We start from the raw sequence: 17,443 nt of genomic DNA, 5'->3' as shown, positions 1-17,443 counted from the left end.
TACAACTGTTCAGTTCTTAATTTTGAAGGAAAACCCAGTCCTGCCTCAGAAGTGGTCTAAGCCAACATACAAATCTGGTCAGTCTTGGCTGATACAGGCAGAGGAAGGAACCATTCCTTCAGTGGCCAGCAAGGCAAAGGGTGGCATTTGTACTACAGTATTCAGAGTTGGAGTGGCTGCTTTGAGAAACAATATCACACCAAGCTTGCAAAGCAGTCAAATGTATTGGCTTTTTGCAGAACAAATTCACTTTTAATCAATGTACATATTAGATATCTTTACAGATGAAAAACACCTTTCACTGCTAGAAAGTAGACACTGTTTTGATATCAAACGCACTTGCCATCTGATTTTGCTAAGAATCCACCCCCAGACAATAAAAAAAACCAAATCCCAAATAAAATCTATAATACAAAAGAACATTCATGTTGATGTGAAATGACAACTGTCCCAGCAAACATAAAATCAAGATCTTCTTAATGCAGGTCCCCTCGGAAGAAAGTTAGAGTCATGTTTCCATATATAGAGTCCACTCCCAATCTTGGGAAACCTCAGTAAGACTCTTGCCCTTTGAAATGCAAGTCTCATTTTTAAAAGGAGTGCTCCACACATGCATGTGCACACACAGACACACAGAAATACACACACGCATACACGTAATCTCCTCTCTCTTAGCAAGAGCTGCATGCTGGGTAACTGTTAAAGCCTTTTGTGCATTTTTTACCTACTTTCTTTGTAAGGATGAGGTTGAAACTTCTTTACTTCTCAGGTCTGTATTCTTTAAACAAAAAGGGGAATGAAGAGGAGCTACATTACAAAGACAGAGAAATGCACTCATATCTCAGGCCTATGATTTTTCCCAGTCGTTTACAAGGACGATGTTATTTACATTTGTGACTCAGCAGAACCTGCAGGAAGAGTTATCCTTTTTCCATGTTGGCAGCTCTTGATGAACCCCATGAGCCCATTCTGTGCTTCCACAGACCATTTTTCTTTAAGGCACTGCATGTGGATAATGACTTCAGACAGAAGCGCAAACCTCTTTCACTGGATCGTGCATTTCTCCCTCTCCCTCGACTGGCCTTCCCTGAGAACTTTTGATTTTATGTATTTCAGGTCACTGTTGACACTTGGCCGGCGAGCAAAGGGAGAGATCATGCCATAGGCATCCATGTCTTTGACTCGGCGCATCCGGAAGGATTTCTGTTGGAAGGTGTCACCATACTGGATGGAGATTTTCCTGTGGAGGGCAGGGCTCATCTCATGAGGTAGCTTGGCCATGCTGAAGAGGACATAGAACATCTCATCCACATTGGTGTTCTTCTTGGCTGAAACTTCAAAGTAAGCGCAGTTTTCATCACTGGAGACAAGGTCCTCGCCTTCATCTGAGCGTACCTTGCGGAAGATTTCACTGTGGTCATTTTTGTTGCCGCAGATCACCATGGGGAGGTCAGCTGATTCCTTGGTCTTGTTCTTCAGGCAGGATTTGACTTCAAGGATCTGTTTCTGGAGCCTTTTTACCTCATCAAAGGATTCTCTGTTGTCCAAGCTGAATACCAGGATGAAAACATCCCCTGCAATTAAAAAAGGATACTGTTAAGGCTTGTTGGTTTCAACCTGTGTCAGAGGAGCTAATTTTCAAAAAGCAATAGCGTTATTTGCCATCTCTTCCCCATTTTTTTTATGTGGTCCTTTTCAATGTGTTCATGAAGCTGTACTTTAGTTCCACTTCTTCTAATTCAACTCCCCACTCCTTTCTGTAGTGCTATGGAAAAGGCTTTTGGCTATGGTGTTACTTCAGCCATATCCAGTTGTGGTATCACGGGACTTGCAAGTTACTGCCTGTTTGTACTCTCCTTTGTAAACATGTTTGTATCTCAGCTCTGCTGCATTGCTTATCTTTTTTTCTTCCTTTCATTTGTAGCTCTGTGTAAAACAGAGCCTGATCTGACACCGGGAAGAACAGAGACCTAGTAGCCACTCAGCCTTGGCCTTTTGATTATACAATACAAGAAACAACACCTGAACTGAAGATTTACAGCTAGTCAGTCTCAAATGCCTAAGTCAGGAATGAGAGGTTTCCCAATGTGCAGTGCTCTGCTGTCATTTCATTTACTCAAGAGAAACAGACCATGGAAAAAAAGAAATACATAAATGACACAGATCCCCTGGCATTTCCTTTTGACATTTCCTGACTTACAATTCCTTTTGCAAATATAAAATAACGCAAACCATTGCCTGGTGAATGACATTCATGTGGAACTTGCTAAAAGAGCTTTTGGGGACAAGAGCTCACATCCTCATCCCAGAAGCCGGCCCTAGGACCTCACTGAATGTGGTCACTAGCCTGGTCAGATGTGAACGTTGTGTTTCACTGGCTAGCTAGAAGGGTAGAGAGCAAAACCAGAAAGTAGGTTTGTTGTGAGCTGTGGCTCAATATATCTCCGCTGTCATTTTCATAGTTAGGGAATAAATTTTAGCTCACAACAGGACCTGCTTGACAATAAGAATGTACAAAATGAGCCCACCATTTTCCATTTTTCCTCTTTAATTCATTTGATTAACCATGGACTAAGGAGAAAGGGTAAAAGTAGAGCTATCTTTTTACTGGAATATCAAATCAATGGAATCAGGCTGGAAATTTTAAGAAAAAGAAAACTTTGACATTTTCTTGGTTTGAATTCCCTTCCCGTGCATTTTGCATTTGATTTTCACTGTTTGTGTCTTATAATGGCATGCTTATTTTGTCCCTTGCTGCTCTTTATGCCCATGAGATTTTATTCAGCCATTTATTTGTGACTGCAATAAAAAATATGGAGCAGGAGGGGAAGGTAGGAGGGAATTAAACTAGAAGAAGCCTCAATTTCAGACCTTCACCCAGTGGACTTCTCTGTGGCTAGTGCACTCCCTATAGTGCCTGGAGCATCCCAGCCAGGAAATATCTCTCTAGAGAAGTGCATCTTGCAACAAAATCATGCAGTCACTTTAGCTACCTCCCAAATGCATCTTATCCCTGAGAAACAGTCATCTCAGGCTAGTTTTCAAGCCAATCTCTGTCATTATGATATTTTACCCTCCATTCCCCATCTGTAAACTTTCCCCAGCTTTCTCACCTGTGAGAATGGAAAGCCTCCTCATGGCAGGGAAAGGGTGATTCCCAGAGGTGTCCAGGATGTCCAGCTGATACATGTCTCCCCGGATGTTGTAGACCTTGCGGTGAAAATCCTCAATGGTGGGAGTGTACTGGTCCTCAAACCGGCCGTTGAGAAAGCGTGAGACAATGGAACTTTTCCCCACCCTGGAGGCTCCCAGCACTACCATGCGGTACGAGTTCTTGGCTGGCACATTCAGGGTGCAGTTTCCACCAGACATAGTCTTCATCATTGCTTAGTCCTGAAAGAGGAAATAGTGGAGTTGGAGGAAAGACCAGAAACTAGATGGAGGACAGAGTAGGGCAGCTGCTTACCACAAGCTTGTCAAGGAGTGCTGGAGCACAGTCTGGTAGATCAATGGCTCATACAGAAATCTTTTCACTGGAAATGGCTTAATTTTTTCAGTCTCACTTCCATGGATTGGTTTGGGTTTTTTCCCTTTTTTTTTTTTCTCTTTCTTTCTTCTTTTAAAGTAATATAAAAGTGAAGGCATTTACAATGAAAATAGCACGGGTTTGAATTGCAATTTGCTATTTCGTTTAAACATTAAGGGCTAATTTTATCAGCTGTGCTTCAACTTAGACACCAGGTTCCTTCCCACCATTTGCGTCACTTAGACATTACCACATTTTTCAGTAGAACTTGGTTCTCATTTAGATACATAAACACAGAGGTCAGATTTCCCAATATACGGCATCCACTGCAGCTGCCATTAGGACCTAGACTGCTTTGCTTTGTTGTCTAAATAGGAGCTGTGCCCAATACTAATTTTCTGAGATCAACCAAAAGTCAGACAGAAACAAGAATCGTGCTTGACATCAGTGGAAGCTAGACATCTCAGTAGCTTTAAATAGCTGGTCCCGTACAACCTACATTGCTGATGCAGGGAATTTGAGCCACAAAATAGCACCGTCTGATGATTCTAAAATCTGTGCCTTCAGTGACCTTTTAGAAAACAGATTTTAATCTTGCTGTTTGGACTGATAGTGTGGGAACTCCCTATCGACAAACTATCAGCACTGCAGCAGAATTGCTGTCAATGGATGGAGCTGCAGAAAAACAAATTTCATAGGAGTTTTAGTCTTTATACATACACAGCTGTTGTGGGTGTCACAGTCTGTGGGTGCTAAGTACAAGCAGGAGAAAAGATGGACAGCCGTCTTAAATAATTATTAAACAAGATTTCCAACCCACGACAACGAAAGGAAGTCTTGGGATCTTGGAGATTGCCCTTTGACATAGCACTCAGATACTTTGATAAAAAAAAAGAAAAAAAAGAAAGTGTTGCTTAGACATTTTTCATGTACCAGTTCAAATGACTTGTGTGCTGAAAGGAAAAACATAACCCCTGTGTGTGGAAAGCTAACTGCTAAAGCAAAGAAGGCACATTTTTGACAGAGTTTATTTTGGTTACTAGGATCTTATTAAAGAATAATCAAGTTCCCACTGTGCTGTTTATTTAACTTAGGTGTTGTTTATTTAATATCGAAATGCAAGTACTTTATGTACACTGAAAGATAATTTCTGCATCCAGATCTGGATTCCTATCTTTCCCTTGAGTGAATTTTATCTCCCAAGCTTTTATGTAGCTGACATCTCAGTCAAAAGCTTAAAATCTTTTACTTTGTTTAACATGTGCTAAGCACCAAAAACAGCAGTGAAAATACGGTCACTGCTAAATAAAGAAGTCTCTGGAATTCTGATCCAGCATCATTACAAGCATTATGCTATAGCCCAAGGCAGCAACAAAACACTACTATTTTTCCTGCTGTAATTTGCTGCATGCTAACAGCACATTCAGCCCTCTCGAAAGCACAGAAGAAAATGCAATGCTTTCTTCAGAGTAGCTTACACTCCAAATTATATTCAGCCGGCAAGACAGCATAATATTAGATCCAGACAGTAATGTCAGAACGTAACTTTGGATGGACGCACACATGCAGAGTTATGGTACTGTTGGGATTGCTGTGGCGGGAATGACAGCAAGGAGTACACCTGGTACTTGGACTGGACTCTGTGTTTCATTTAGAACAGGACCCATGTCCAGCGGTGCAAAGCCACTAAATTCAGTCTCTGAAATAACACTGCCACATACACTGTCTCTGCCCTTTCCTACATAGCCAGTCCAATAGTGTCTTGCATCTGCGGGCAGACAAATGGTGACAGAGCTGTTTTGGGATACTTCTTTTCACCCTCTTAGGCTTTATTTAGCTGGCAGAGAAAAGCAGGGAGATCAATTTTGTGAGAAAAACTACAAAATTCCCTAGAGCATAGGTTAAGTATTTAGAAATTAGTCAGCTCTTCAGGCTGGGATGGACCAGTGTAGCTGCATGAGGGCAAGTGGACTGTGTTGGTTCACACTTGCTGAAGATTGGTCTCATAAACCTTGGTGCAGCAGCCTCTGGGACTGAGCACGGTCATGTTTTTTAAGAAAATGGCTTATATGTCCTGTACAGAACATGCAGACTGGGGCTTCTGATCCTGGCCAGCAACTTTACAACCCAAAATCCTACAAATTGTACTGCTGACTGACAGGTAACCATCAAGCTGCTGGTGATTAGAGAAACTCCCATCACACAGCAAAGGAAGTGGACCGTGTCACTGCAGCTGCTTGGAGGGTTATTTTTGCACTTTTAGTGCAAGAGGCACTTCTGTCCTCCACCTTGAAATGAATTTGACTGCTTTGGACCTCAGTTAATGCCATGGTACACTGAACATCTTGGAGAAGGAGTCGCCACCACAGCTACCCACAGATGGGGAGAGTAAGGCACAGGGAAGCTGAGGAACCACCCAAGGTCAAACAAATGGGAAGCGTGAGCAGACTCCAGGACTCCTACCTTGCAAACTCTTTCTCCTTCCCACCTTTCTTCACCCTTGCATCTCTGGTCATTAAATCACACTGCCTCCCACCCCCATCAAAGGCAAAATCCTATGTGCAGACATGTGCTCATTTCAGGACGCTTTGCCCAAAGATGTAGATGCGCTGAAGGGGAAGAAGAGGTGTGAGGACAGGCAGATTTTAATGTATTAAATAGTCACTTTATGATGTCCTTGTTCCACCTGTCAAGGCATTCAGTGAGGAGGACTCTTTTACTTTCCTAACTGCATTTCATTTCACACGGAGTCAAAAGATGCTTTTCAGCACTTTGATTCATGGAGCTGCTACTCATCTCATCACCTCTGCTGCAAATCTGACTCAGAGCATGCTGTTGAACTGGGAGCTTATATTTGCATTTTGTGCTCTCTCTTCTTATCCCCCTCCATCCACTTTTTCTCTAGTTCAATACAATCTGTCTTATTTCCTCCTCAGAAAAGGAATGAAACTTCAGCCTTCACACCCAGGGGTGAGGGAGAGCACAGGGACTCATACATTGAAAAAGATTAAAGGCAGAAGAAAGGAAACAGAAAGAGACCACATGTTCATGTACTAAATAAAGCAAAATCAATCAGAAGAGAATGAGGAGACAAACAACCTCCAGCTGGCTTTAATCTACATCTTTTCCTTCCAGTTTATTAAATGCTTAAGCATAGATTAATTCCCAATAGTACCTTCTACTTTATGCACTGGCTTGATGCTGGAAACTTTACATAAGTTTTTTATATTGGTACAGCACAGGGATTTCAAAATGTCATAGAAATGTAGGCAATGAGTTTTATCTCCACTTAATAAAGGGAAAGGCTCATATGCCCAGAGAGAGCTGAAACAGCTCTCTGTCCAAAATCAGCATTAAACCCCATTTCTTTTGTCTCCCTGTGTTGTCTTCTACTTGCTAACGACCGCTGCTTGTTTCATAGGCAGACATCGGAGTGAATGACAATACACCTGCTTTTGCATGCTCTGAAGAACACTTGTCTGAATTCCAGTGAGGTGCTGACAAATTTGATCCTGAGCACTCGGAGAGAGATATCTAAGGAAGACATTCTTCATTCAACCTGCCTAGAGCTTTTGCACCTTACTTTTCCATCCTCCCATCAGTCGGCATGCTCCCTACCACTCCCCATCCATGAACAGATTTCTGAACTACCTCTCTTGCACTCCTCGGTCTTCAGCTACTCTTTGTGTCTGTTTGCCACCCCAATGTAATTCACTGCATCCAGCTAAAAAGCACAAAGGCAGACACAAACTGTATCATGCATAACAGACCTGTCACTTGTTAATCACTACTAGTATCCCCATAATTTTCATGCACACCAATCACTCCTGTGGGATGACTGTTTCCTACTTTCATCCCAAACTCCATGCTGCTTTCTTACCTCTCTTTCCTTGGAGGAGCAGCCCCGGATCTTGGTGCAGCCTGATGAAGCTGATAATTTTAATCAGAGGTGGCTGCTGCTGTAAAAGGCTGTTGTTCTGTGGATCCCACGTTGCTTGCTCTGGGCTCAGTTCTTCACTGGTATTTCCCAGGAACTTAGGAGGATTGGGAAGGACTGCAGGGCTCCAGAGGGTGTTCCCCCATGGATGGCACGTACTGGATCAGGCGACCGATGTGGGCTAAAGAAGAGTCTCGGAACCAGTGGTAGCTTTTGCCTTTGGTGAGATGAGCTCCTCACAGCCTCAGTTTGAGAGAAGGAGACGCAGAGTCTCTCCCACTCCCACTGGCTTTTCTTGCAAGTTGCACTTCGTAGACTCTGCTGGGGGTGAAAGGGTCTCCGGAGCGACACCTAGTCGTGCAGGGTTGTGGGTGCATCCGGCTGGCCCGCCCCGCTTCTACGCCACCTCAGACCCTATGGGGAAAAATCAGTGGGGGGCATGGAAGTTATCTATGGTGAACCTATGCTTCCCCAGGTCTTCCCTGGCATAACCCCCTCCCACGAGCTTCTCTTCTTCTGGTCTGAGATTTGCTTTAAAATATTCTCTTTGCAGGACAGAAGGGGCTTTTCTTTACATTCGCCAATTAAGTCTTTCTTCTTCCCTCCCTGCCTTTCTCCCTCTCGCTCTCACAACTACTGGCAAATTGCAGATTTTCCTTCTGTAGGACTCACAGATAATTGGCTCAACTCCTCCCTTGAAGTCAGTGTCAGACACAGGGGAAGGAGGGGTGCTGAGGGGGTGGGATTTTGTGCCTATTGAAAAAAATCTTTTTTTTCCTCTAAGCAGAAAGTTCATATGCACTGCAGGCTGCACATGCCCCTTCTTTCCACCAGAGACCTGTATGTATGCATGTGTGGGGAATGAGTTAGTGTATGTGTACGAGACAGAGAGAGACTTCACTTACTTTGCAAGCTGTAAATTCATAAGCTGTTTCTAAAGGCTCTATACTTCAATGCTGATCTTTTCCGTTAGACAGAAGCGGACTGCTTCATTTCCCAAGTAGGGGCTTTCTGTCCATAATTCCTGTAATTCTTTTGCTGTATGGAATACTTTCCCCTGTTCCCGTTCCCACAACCTCTAAGACGTTACGTTAGGATTGCTGGTTGGTTTGATTAAGAAATAGGAATAATGTATAACTGCTGTTCTTTCATTAATATTTAAATAAATGAAAAACTAAACCAGAGCTGAGTAATAAAAATGTTTAAAAAAGATCAAACAAACTGCAAGTGTCAGGGAACAAGGGTCAGAAAAAGAAGAGAAACAAAGAAAAATTAGGGTGAATTCAAGGAGTTTTTTCAACCCCAAGTGAAAAACTATGTTTGCAGTTTATTTCACAGTTTATTGTCTCTATTTTTTCTCCTTTTTGAGCTGAAGTAATACTTTAGATCTACAAGTCTACTTAAAAAGATGTCAAAAAGATGGATTATGAAAGATTTGAAATTAATATTTCAGCATTTCCCACTTAAAACTCCAAATCAGAGGGAAAAAAAAAAAAAGAGGAAGAAAAACACTTTGAGATTTTCTGGATATTTTGACAGCAAGAAAATGGAAGGAAGACACGATCTTCCAAATACAAATATAGTTTCAGGTCTCTCACAGTTCTCTCTCTTTTTCTTTGAGCAAATTTACTCTTCCTTGAACACAAAGGTTCCTCCAACTACCTTGTCTGTTTTGCCTCCAGAACCCCCCAATAATTCCTGTAGCTTTTGAGGAATTCCTGAGATGCTTTGCTTTTTCTCCTCTGAGCACGAGGAGGTTTCTGTTTTCACCCTCAGAATAACGCTGCCCTCCTTCTCCCGTGCTCCTGGCGCTGCACAGCGGCCACCAGCAGCCCTTCAGGGTGCCATGCCTGTTGGAGGCACATGGTCTGACAAGCCTGTACATCTCTCCGTCCTGGTGGACTTCGAAGGCCACTGCACAGGCTATGAGCTGGGTCCTGCTGTAACCATCTGCGAGGGCAGGTCCCACTAAGGTCAAGCCTGAGTAGGAGTTGGATTTGGGGCTTCCAGGCTAACACAAAGGCAAAACACCATTAGCTGAATTTGGGAAGCTTCCTCCTAATGCCGACAACTTTAGATTTGGGAAGGAAAAGCACTGCTTGGCACAGCACTATTGAAACTCTGCTGGCTTCTTCCTGGGTAGTGAATTGTTAATGGGTCATGACCTGAACTCAGCTGTACTTAGAACCAGAACTCCTTTGTCAGCTCCTGAGTCTCTTCTCTTTGGCAAAAAGAGGAGTATTTTTATGGCTCAGACAAATTTTTTAAATAAGAGGTGATGCTTTCCGTTCCCAAGTCATTGCTTCAGATCAAACCTGGACCAAAAGCTGCCATCTTTAGCATCTGGTTAACAATTTTTGTAGCTTAGATCCAGAGTGACCAGCATCTGGGCATCATTACTATGGGAGAAACTGCTACAAAAATCAGCAAAGTCCTGTAGTGCCACAGAGAATAAACTCTTCTTTCATCCCTATAGCTCACACATTGAGTGTATGATTTCTCTGCCAAAAAAGAGAGTGTAGTCATAGTGGAGACCATCTCATCAGCCTGGAATCTCAGCCTACTCAAGCTCTTTTGTAAACCAAATGTAAAACTCTTGCCTAGCTGGCTTCACCAAGCCCAAACTCCCACTCAGCTGTCTTCTCCAGTGTTGAAACTAGCCAGTCGAGTCCCTATCAAAATTAATTAGGAACATACTTGACTAGGCACCTTGGATTTATTTGATCTCTCAGCAAACAGCTAACAAAATAATAAATTACTTTTGAAGTAAGCCTTTGAAAGATAATTGCTAACTGTGAGCCTTCAGAGGCTCAAGAAATGTTGCTATAGCTTTTTGGTTTGTTTTTTTTTTTTTTTCTTATTTTTTTCTGGTGCGTTCCCAGTTTAGGAATTGACAAAAAGCTGGGCTTTTGTGCCTTCCCTCAGGGCTCAGGAGACCAGAGCTCAAAACTCCCTGCTTTTCCAATAACATCATGAGGGGCTCTGGTAGAGAAGCCACATTATATCTGCCCTGATCTGAGAAGAAGGGATGACAGCACCTCTTTGCTTTTAGGGTTATAAAGGTAATAAGTGGACCAGAGAGACAAGGCCACTGCCAAAAAATAGAGAAAAAGTTCCCACTCTCAGCAGTTTCCTCTGGTTAGTCAGAGACCATCAGCCTTTCTCAGAGCTTACAGATATTTACCAACTTAAAAGCCAGGCTTACAATGAATTACTCTCTGGAGGCATTTTCCCCTCCTACTCCTCCAGTCTATAGAGAAAGCCTAAACGAGGTTTTCATCTGGCTAAGGCTGTCTCAGAGGATGACAGGCTGTGGCTGCAGAGAAGCACCACCGCTACGAAGGGCTGTGCTTGCCTTGGTGGGTGACACTGGCCATGGCTTGTGATGCAGTCCTCAAGTCTCAGTATCCAGTGTGAGAGACAAGAGAAACAGAATGTGTGGCAGATCAGTTATATCAGCTGAACAACATGGTTTATACAGGACTAACTGAAAGCAAATAGGGCCGCAAAAACGATCAGGGGGTTGGAACACCTCTGCTATGAGGACAGGCTGGAGGAGCTGGGGTTGTTCAGCCTGGAGAAGAGTAGGCTCCGGGGAGACCTAATAGCAGCCTTCCAGTACCTGAGGGGGGCCTACAGGAAGGCTGGGGAGAGTCTGTTTACAAAGACCTGCAGTGACAGGACGAGGGGCAATGGCTTTAAGCTGGAGAAGAGCAGATTTAGATTGGATATTAGGAACAAGTTCTTTACTATGAAGGTGGTGGAACACTGGAACAGGTTGCCCAGGGAGGTGGTTGAGGCCCCTTCCCTGGAGATATTCAAGATGAGGCCTGAGGAGGCCCTGGGCAACCTTGTCTAGTTGGGGGTGTCCCTGCTGACTGCGGGAAGGTTGGACTAGATGACCTTTGTAGGTCCCTTCTGGCCCGGACCATTCTATGATTCTATGACCTCCTTGATGCAGCAGCTCATCAGTACCTATAGCTGTTGTCTCTGAGGCTGGTGTGTGGGTCATGCCGGCTCATCCATGGGGCTGCCTCATCTGTGGAAGATGCTGCAGAAGATGCAGCTGTGGATGGTGGACAAGACAGCTGTGCTTATTTTGGCACCGGCTAGACCGTGGGTAAGCAGAGAGTGAGGACTTGCAAGGGCAAGTCAAGGGAAGGGGAAGAGAAATGTTGCAGGGAAAGGCTGTGTAGAAAGTTATACAGAGGAATGGAGAGAGACAAGGGGAAAATACTTATGTCGTGTTGTGCTAACCACCTGGCTCCAAACGGTGGTGAAGATCTAAAGTGAAGTGACTTGCTGTATTGTGGGACACACAAGTGAGCAACTGCTCCTCAGACCCATCACAGGAGCTTTCTCCTCTCCAAATAAATGTGCAGCTCCCAGGCAGCACACACACTGGCACCAGTATCTTGGTCAGCATGGGCTCGTGGGGCAGAAGTGTCACTGTCCTGAGTAATTTGTACCTTCTGCAGCTCCAGATACTGTCCACGGCTGAAGATGGAGACCGATGTGATGGGCTGATGCAGCAGGACCAATCTGTTTCTCTCCACCTTAAGGCAAATGACAGAAGTGACAACCACATGGCTGTTCAGCTCTGGTCAGAATTAGTTCAAGACAAAAGATGTTCCAAGGCTTTTGTCTTCTCTTCAAAAGCAAATGCAACAGAGATTAAATATTTAAACCAGCTTTTCTCTCTCTTTTCCCATTCATTTTCACTTCCCTCATTATTCAGTAAAGCAGGCTCATTTTCCACCCCCTCACCTTCCCTCCCTCCCACATTCGTTTCTCCTGCTTGGTGCCCCTCCCTTCAAGTAATCCTGAAAAGCTAGTGTTCGGGGGTCGGTAAACTGCAGGTACCAAATCACATTCTAAACAGCAAGTAGATAAGCAGCCACAAGTATTACTGCCCCCGCATTACCTGTACATCCCCAGGCATTTAAACTCAGTGAAGGTCTCTCCAGGGGTGTTACAGTGACTGGGAAAATAAGTAATGATCATCAGTTACAAGTGAGAACAGTAGTACTTGGGAGAATACAGCTGGAGAAGGCATACATTTCAGAAAATGGTGGTCTGACTTATATTCCTGGTCCTCTCACAGAATTTGTGTATGACTGTGATTTCTCAGTGTCCTAGGGTGGAAAATGGGTTGATAATACTTACTGAGATCCCTGAAAAATGGTAAAGCACTGCTTTGCTGTGAAAAACATCTAAGTCACCTCTTAATTGCTGCGTTTGCTGTGAATAATTTTTTAAATTGCATTTTAATTAAATGTTTTTGAAAAAAACTGCATTTCTAGTCCCCCTCTAGTCCCCCTCCAGTCCCCCTCCTTTCCTTTTGCCACTGACATGTCCTTTTGCCACACAGCATGTCCAGATTTCCTCACCAGACATGCATGCACCCTTTCATTTTCATTCCACTGTGGAAAATTTTTAAAACTTTCCCTGTCTGAAAAATAACTATGAAGCAAAATTAAGGCTTAAAAAAACCCCGTTATTCAAAAAAGCTTCAGGGTAGAACATGAGGAAAATACCCAAAAGTGTACAATTAATTTCTTTACCCTCAGTGAATACCAAGGCAGGGTTGGTTTAGTCTCCCAAGCCCTGATGAAGGAAAAGCGACCCACATCACATCTATACGTGTAGCCTGTGATCCTGCCGGAGTGGAAGGACAAGTCATGCCCTCACCTGAGAGTGAGCGCAGAGTGCTGTGTGAGCCTTTCAGGAAGGAGTGGACATAACTATATGCATCACAACTTTCAGTTTCAAATCAGCATCCCATTCTCCTATCTGCTCCCGGGCCCTGTGTCCAGGCAGATAACTGCACACCTGAGAGGGAGCCAATGCATGTCTCTCCTGTTAAACGATGCTGGTAGGAAGGGGTTCATTCAAAAGGCCCCCCAAAGCTCTCCTCTGGATGATGCTATCCCAGTGATTCCAAAAGGGAGAGAGGGAAATGATCCCTTTTGGGCCATCTCTATAACTGTGTCCCCACTGCTGTTATTTGGATCCCCAAGATATGCCCTTCCTTGTCCTCTTTTACCATCCATTCTGACCCTCTTACAAGGGCTGATGGTTGTGTCCAGAAGATTTTTACCTGCAACAGGAATATGAACTACTAAGGGGACACGAGGAGAAGGAGGAGCTGAAAGAAGATGAGGATGACTGGGGAGGAGAGCCCTGTAAGTCTTCACAGAAAAATTTCTGATTAAAAGAGCAAGACTCATTAGATACAGCTGAAAACAAAGACAAAACAAATGGCATAGAAACAAGAGGAGATACATGAAAAATGCATGACATGGAGACTGACACACCAGAGCTCTCTGTAGCACACACGATGCTGCCTGTGATCAGCTCTTCTATTTTGGTCTCCATTAAGAAGTAGCAGTTACAAATCTGGGTCTGGCCACTACATATGGGATCAGCTGGCTCCATATAAACACTCCCATTCAGAAGCCCTCCTTGCCTTGCAAGCTGTCGAGTGCAAAAAATTGCTTCCTTAAGGATCTGGTTTCTCACATTCATTCATACTCCACCAACACCTTCCATCTACACCCGTGCCTCCAGAAAACAGGGGGAAATTCACCCATAAAACCTGATGATCTTTACAGGTACATCTTTCTAGCACTACTTTGCCAACACCATTGTCTTTTTATCCCTGGGAGAACAGGCTTCCCTAAATCCACTCTGCTCCCTGAAGCCATGTGGGTGGACTGCACAACCTCAAGATCATCTCTCAAATTATTTCCTTGGTTGTCTTCGTGGAGCCGGATTCTGAGCACCAAAGCTGTATACTACTAAGCAATCTTCTTGGGTTGCCACCCTGAAGCTTCATGGTGGCTCTGGCTCTACATCTGCGTGATTCTGTGCAGATTTTATTTGGCAGTTGGTTTCACTGTGGTTACTTACAAGAAGAACAACAGCAACATGGTGATGATCAGTGTGAATTAGGACACCGTGTCCTCATACTGGGTTGTTTCTGTGCTGTCCTCTGCCTAAAGGTCTAGGCAGACCTGGTCTATGCCAGAACCTGGGAAATTACAGCACTTGTTCTTTTTTTACTGTTCCTTTTATTAAGAAAATAAGGAAGTTTTGGGGATCGAAAAATGCTTCATTCCTTTGATTTGAGAGATACTATACACCTTTATTTATAATCAAACCAAGCCAGCGAATGGGAATCATTCCAGAGGGAAGATCAGGTGAGAGTGACAGATTGCTCTTTTATATTTCTTTTTGTTCTTGTTCTGCAATCATGTACTCAAGATCCAAAGCGAAATCTATTATAATAACAATGGTAATACTGTGTACTCTTAGTGTAACTTTTTTGCTAATATCTCCACACAGTCTGCAAATATCTAGGAAGCTAAGCTCAGTCCCTCCTGTGGACCGGGAATATAAATATTTTAGCAGTTTACAAATGGAAAAACTGAATGTGCGTACAGGTTTTAAGCGGTTACTCCCAGGTGACTCAGGGTGAGTATCTCCAGACATGAGCTCCCTTTTCCCACACTCCAAGCTATCTGGAAAATGAGCAGCCATTGCTAATGAGCTGTTGAACATGAGTTAATTGGCGCTGTTGAGAGACTGTATAGCTTTTGGCCAGTTTGGACCGTGACCAGAATGAGTTGTATCTGTCTGCAAAGGGCCACGAAAATAATAGGCTGCAGGCTGCAGGACTGGGAATAGCGTTCTCATCCAGTCCTTGTCCCCAGTCCTGGGCATCAGCTGTATGGCCAGGAGGTGACACAGCACGCAGACATGTATAACAAGCGCTCACTGCAGAGTAACAAAACCTTCCAGGGAAGTACAGTTGATGGACATGTCAATAACCTTATCTGCATCCTTGAAAGGAACCAGAGCACAAAACCCCTTTGGCCCAGTTTTTAGAAGACAGTGTTGCCTGCTACAATCTCTCCACAAATATACACCAGGTCCTCAAAATCATGAAACAGACTTAAAACCTGCAAGATTCAAACAAACTAGAGGAAAGAAGCCCCCAGGGTGCTGCAGGGTCAGGTTTTTCTCTGCGCTGGAAATGACTAGCATCTTATTTTTTAACTAAAAAATCAGAGCTCTGACTAAGGCTTCTATATTCACATGTATTTACTGACAGGGGCCAAATTTGAATGGGTCCCTTTAGTTAATGTGAAATCGGAGAATTTTCCTGAACCAGCCTGGTTTCTCTCTCTGCAAATCTGTCTGACGATCTGGAATGGGGAAAATTCAGATTTTTTGGTGACAGCTACAAGCAGTTCTTGTGTGCACGGAGCCAGCAGAGCTGCTGCCTGCCTCCTCAGGGGCAGGATTTCAAGGCTGGGGCGATCCACCCTGAGCCTCCGCCCCAATGTCCTGCCCAGAAGAAGCCGTAGGGCAACATCAGTTTTTCCTTGCCCCAAGGCTGTTTCCTCTGCTCAGGCTGTGTGAGCCTGACACCTCAGTTTTAGCAATGTAACAAGCTGTCTTTCTGACATGAAAGCCTATCAAAGTGGCTTTTACTCTGGTGTAAATGACAAAGCAAGCTGCTGAGTCAAAGGAAATCAGACCTGAGGCGTTTTCCAGGTGTTTGTTGTGGCTGAAGGCTTGGAGGACGTGTACGGGAGTATAAATTTATCCGTTACCTTCTCTATGACTCTGTATGGCCCCAGCCTCCCTCTGTCCAGAGGAGCTTGTTCCTCTTCAGATGATCTCACAAAAGCCCAATTAGTAAGAAAACTTTCCGTCTTCAGTGCCGGATGAGACTATAAGATTATTAAAGGCTCCCATTGGCTCTGACCTGCACTTTGCTTTCAAGCAGAGGGCAAATGCATCTGTGAAATGAACAGAAGGGACAAATTTAATTACTGGCAAACTAACCCATCAGTATTCCTACTCCTGCTAGTGCTGGAGTGTATAGAAAAGGGTCTGTGATTTATGTGTCAGGTTGAACAAAGAAAGGGAAGGGGATAACCATAAGAATTTGTTCAGTCCTGGAAATTATTGCTAATTAGGATAGGATGCAAAAACTCACAGCTGCTTCATCTGTCAGCCTCTTCCATGTGGTACAGACCTAAGCCACCTTGCATTTTTGTTCTCTCTCAAGGATTTGACCTTTTTGCCACACAGTATAATTCTATATAGTGCCCTTCTTAAGGGAGGGGGAAGGGGAAGAACATAAGGAGTTCAATGTTTTTCACTTTTGCACTTGAAGACAGTTTATGTAAGCACCCGGAAATAGCAAATCCTCCTTCTCAGTGTCTTTGAAAGGCACTTTACGCTATTTTAATGCTACAGAAAGGAAACCAGGCACACAGATTCATGCCGCACTTGTGATTCCTTTGATGAGTGACAGCACAGGATGAGTGCTGCCAGTGAGGACTGGAAACCAAATTCAGCAAGAAAGGTAAAGCACTGGCGATAACAAAGCAGAAGTGCTGCAAACCAGTCGCTCTGGCGCAGTCCCTCGTCGGTGGCACAAGGGCTGTGGATACACACACCTCCCAGAGTCCTTCAGACTTCTCCACCGATGGAGCAAAGCCTTTGCCGCCAGTGGATCACTCCAGGGTGGGCTCCTTCATGCCCACGGCATTGTTCAGTTGAGGAGATGGATAGGAGGAATTAGGGACACAAGTTGGCATAGCAACCTCAGGCTCTGCACTTTCAGGCTTATGCAACCATGAGCAGGTTGGGAAGGTGCGAAAGGGCACTTCCCTCCTCTCGGCCTCCTCAAGCAACACTTCACATCCTTGGTAGTTAAGCAGATATCAGCGATCTGCTAGAGCTCTGTGCTTCCCCCAAAGCCTCCCCCTTGACTTGCGTTTCCTTCTGGAGGCTTCACAAGTTTTTGGGCAACAGCGGGAGCTTCCAAAGCACCCTTCATCCCATCCATCACCCACCAGAGCATGCCCCGAGAAAGGTTACTGGCTCCGTGTTTTTGCCAACCACCAGCAGCCAACCATGGGTGCTTCAGGTACACAGTGAACTACTAAAAACAGGATTTA

General features: G+C 44.2%; 1 protein-coding gene across 1 annotated transcript; it reads right to left on the bottom strand.

The window, feature by feature from the left end:
* Positions 1–1,044: 1,044 nt before the first annotated feature.
* Positions 1,045–3,384, bottom strand: RASD2 (RASD family member 2). The gene is made up of 2 exons (XM_074168898.1): positions 3,114–3,384; positions 1,045–1,574 (listed from the first exon to the last, which is right to left on the bottom strand). Exons 1-2 carry the CDS (start codon positions 3,382–3,384, stop codon positions 1,045–1,047), a joined length of 801 nt encoding a protein of 266 aa, XP_074024999.1.
* Between the last annotated feature and the right edge of the window lie 14,059 nt (positions 3,385–17,443).

The sequence above is a fragment of the Numenius arquata genome, chromosome 2 (assembly GCF_964106895.1).
Source record: "Numenius arquata chromosome 2, bNumArq3.hap1.1, whole genome shotgun sequence".
NCBI lineage: Eukaryota > Metazoa > Chordata > Aves > Charadriiformes > Scolopacidae > Numenius > Numenius arquata.
The sequence above is the reverse complement of the archived record's forward strand: the minus strand, read 5'-3'. Positions and strand labels throughout refer to the sequence as shown.

Bases quoted from the DNA above. Each gene is read 5' to 3' on its own strand.
- RASD2 (XM_074168898.1), bottom strand. From the start codon at position 3,384: ATGATGAAGACTATGTCTGGTGGAAACTGCACCCTGAATGTGCCAGCC. The intron at 1,575-3,113 runs GTGAGAAAGCTG...TTTTAATTGCAG, and splicing joins GAGGCTTTCCATTCTCACAG to GGGATGTTTTCATCCTGGTA.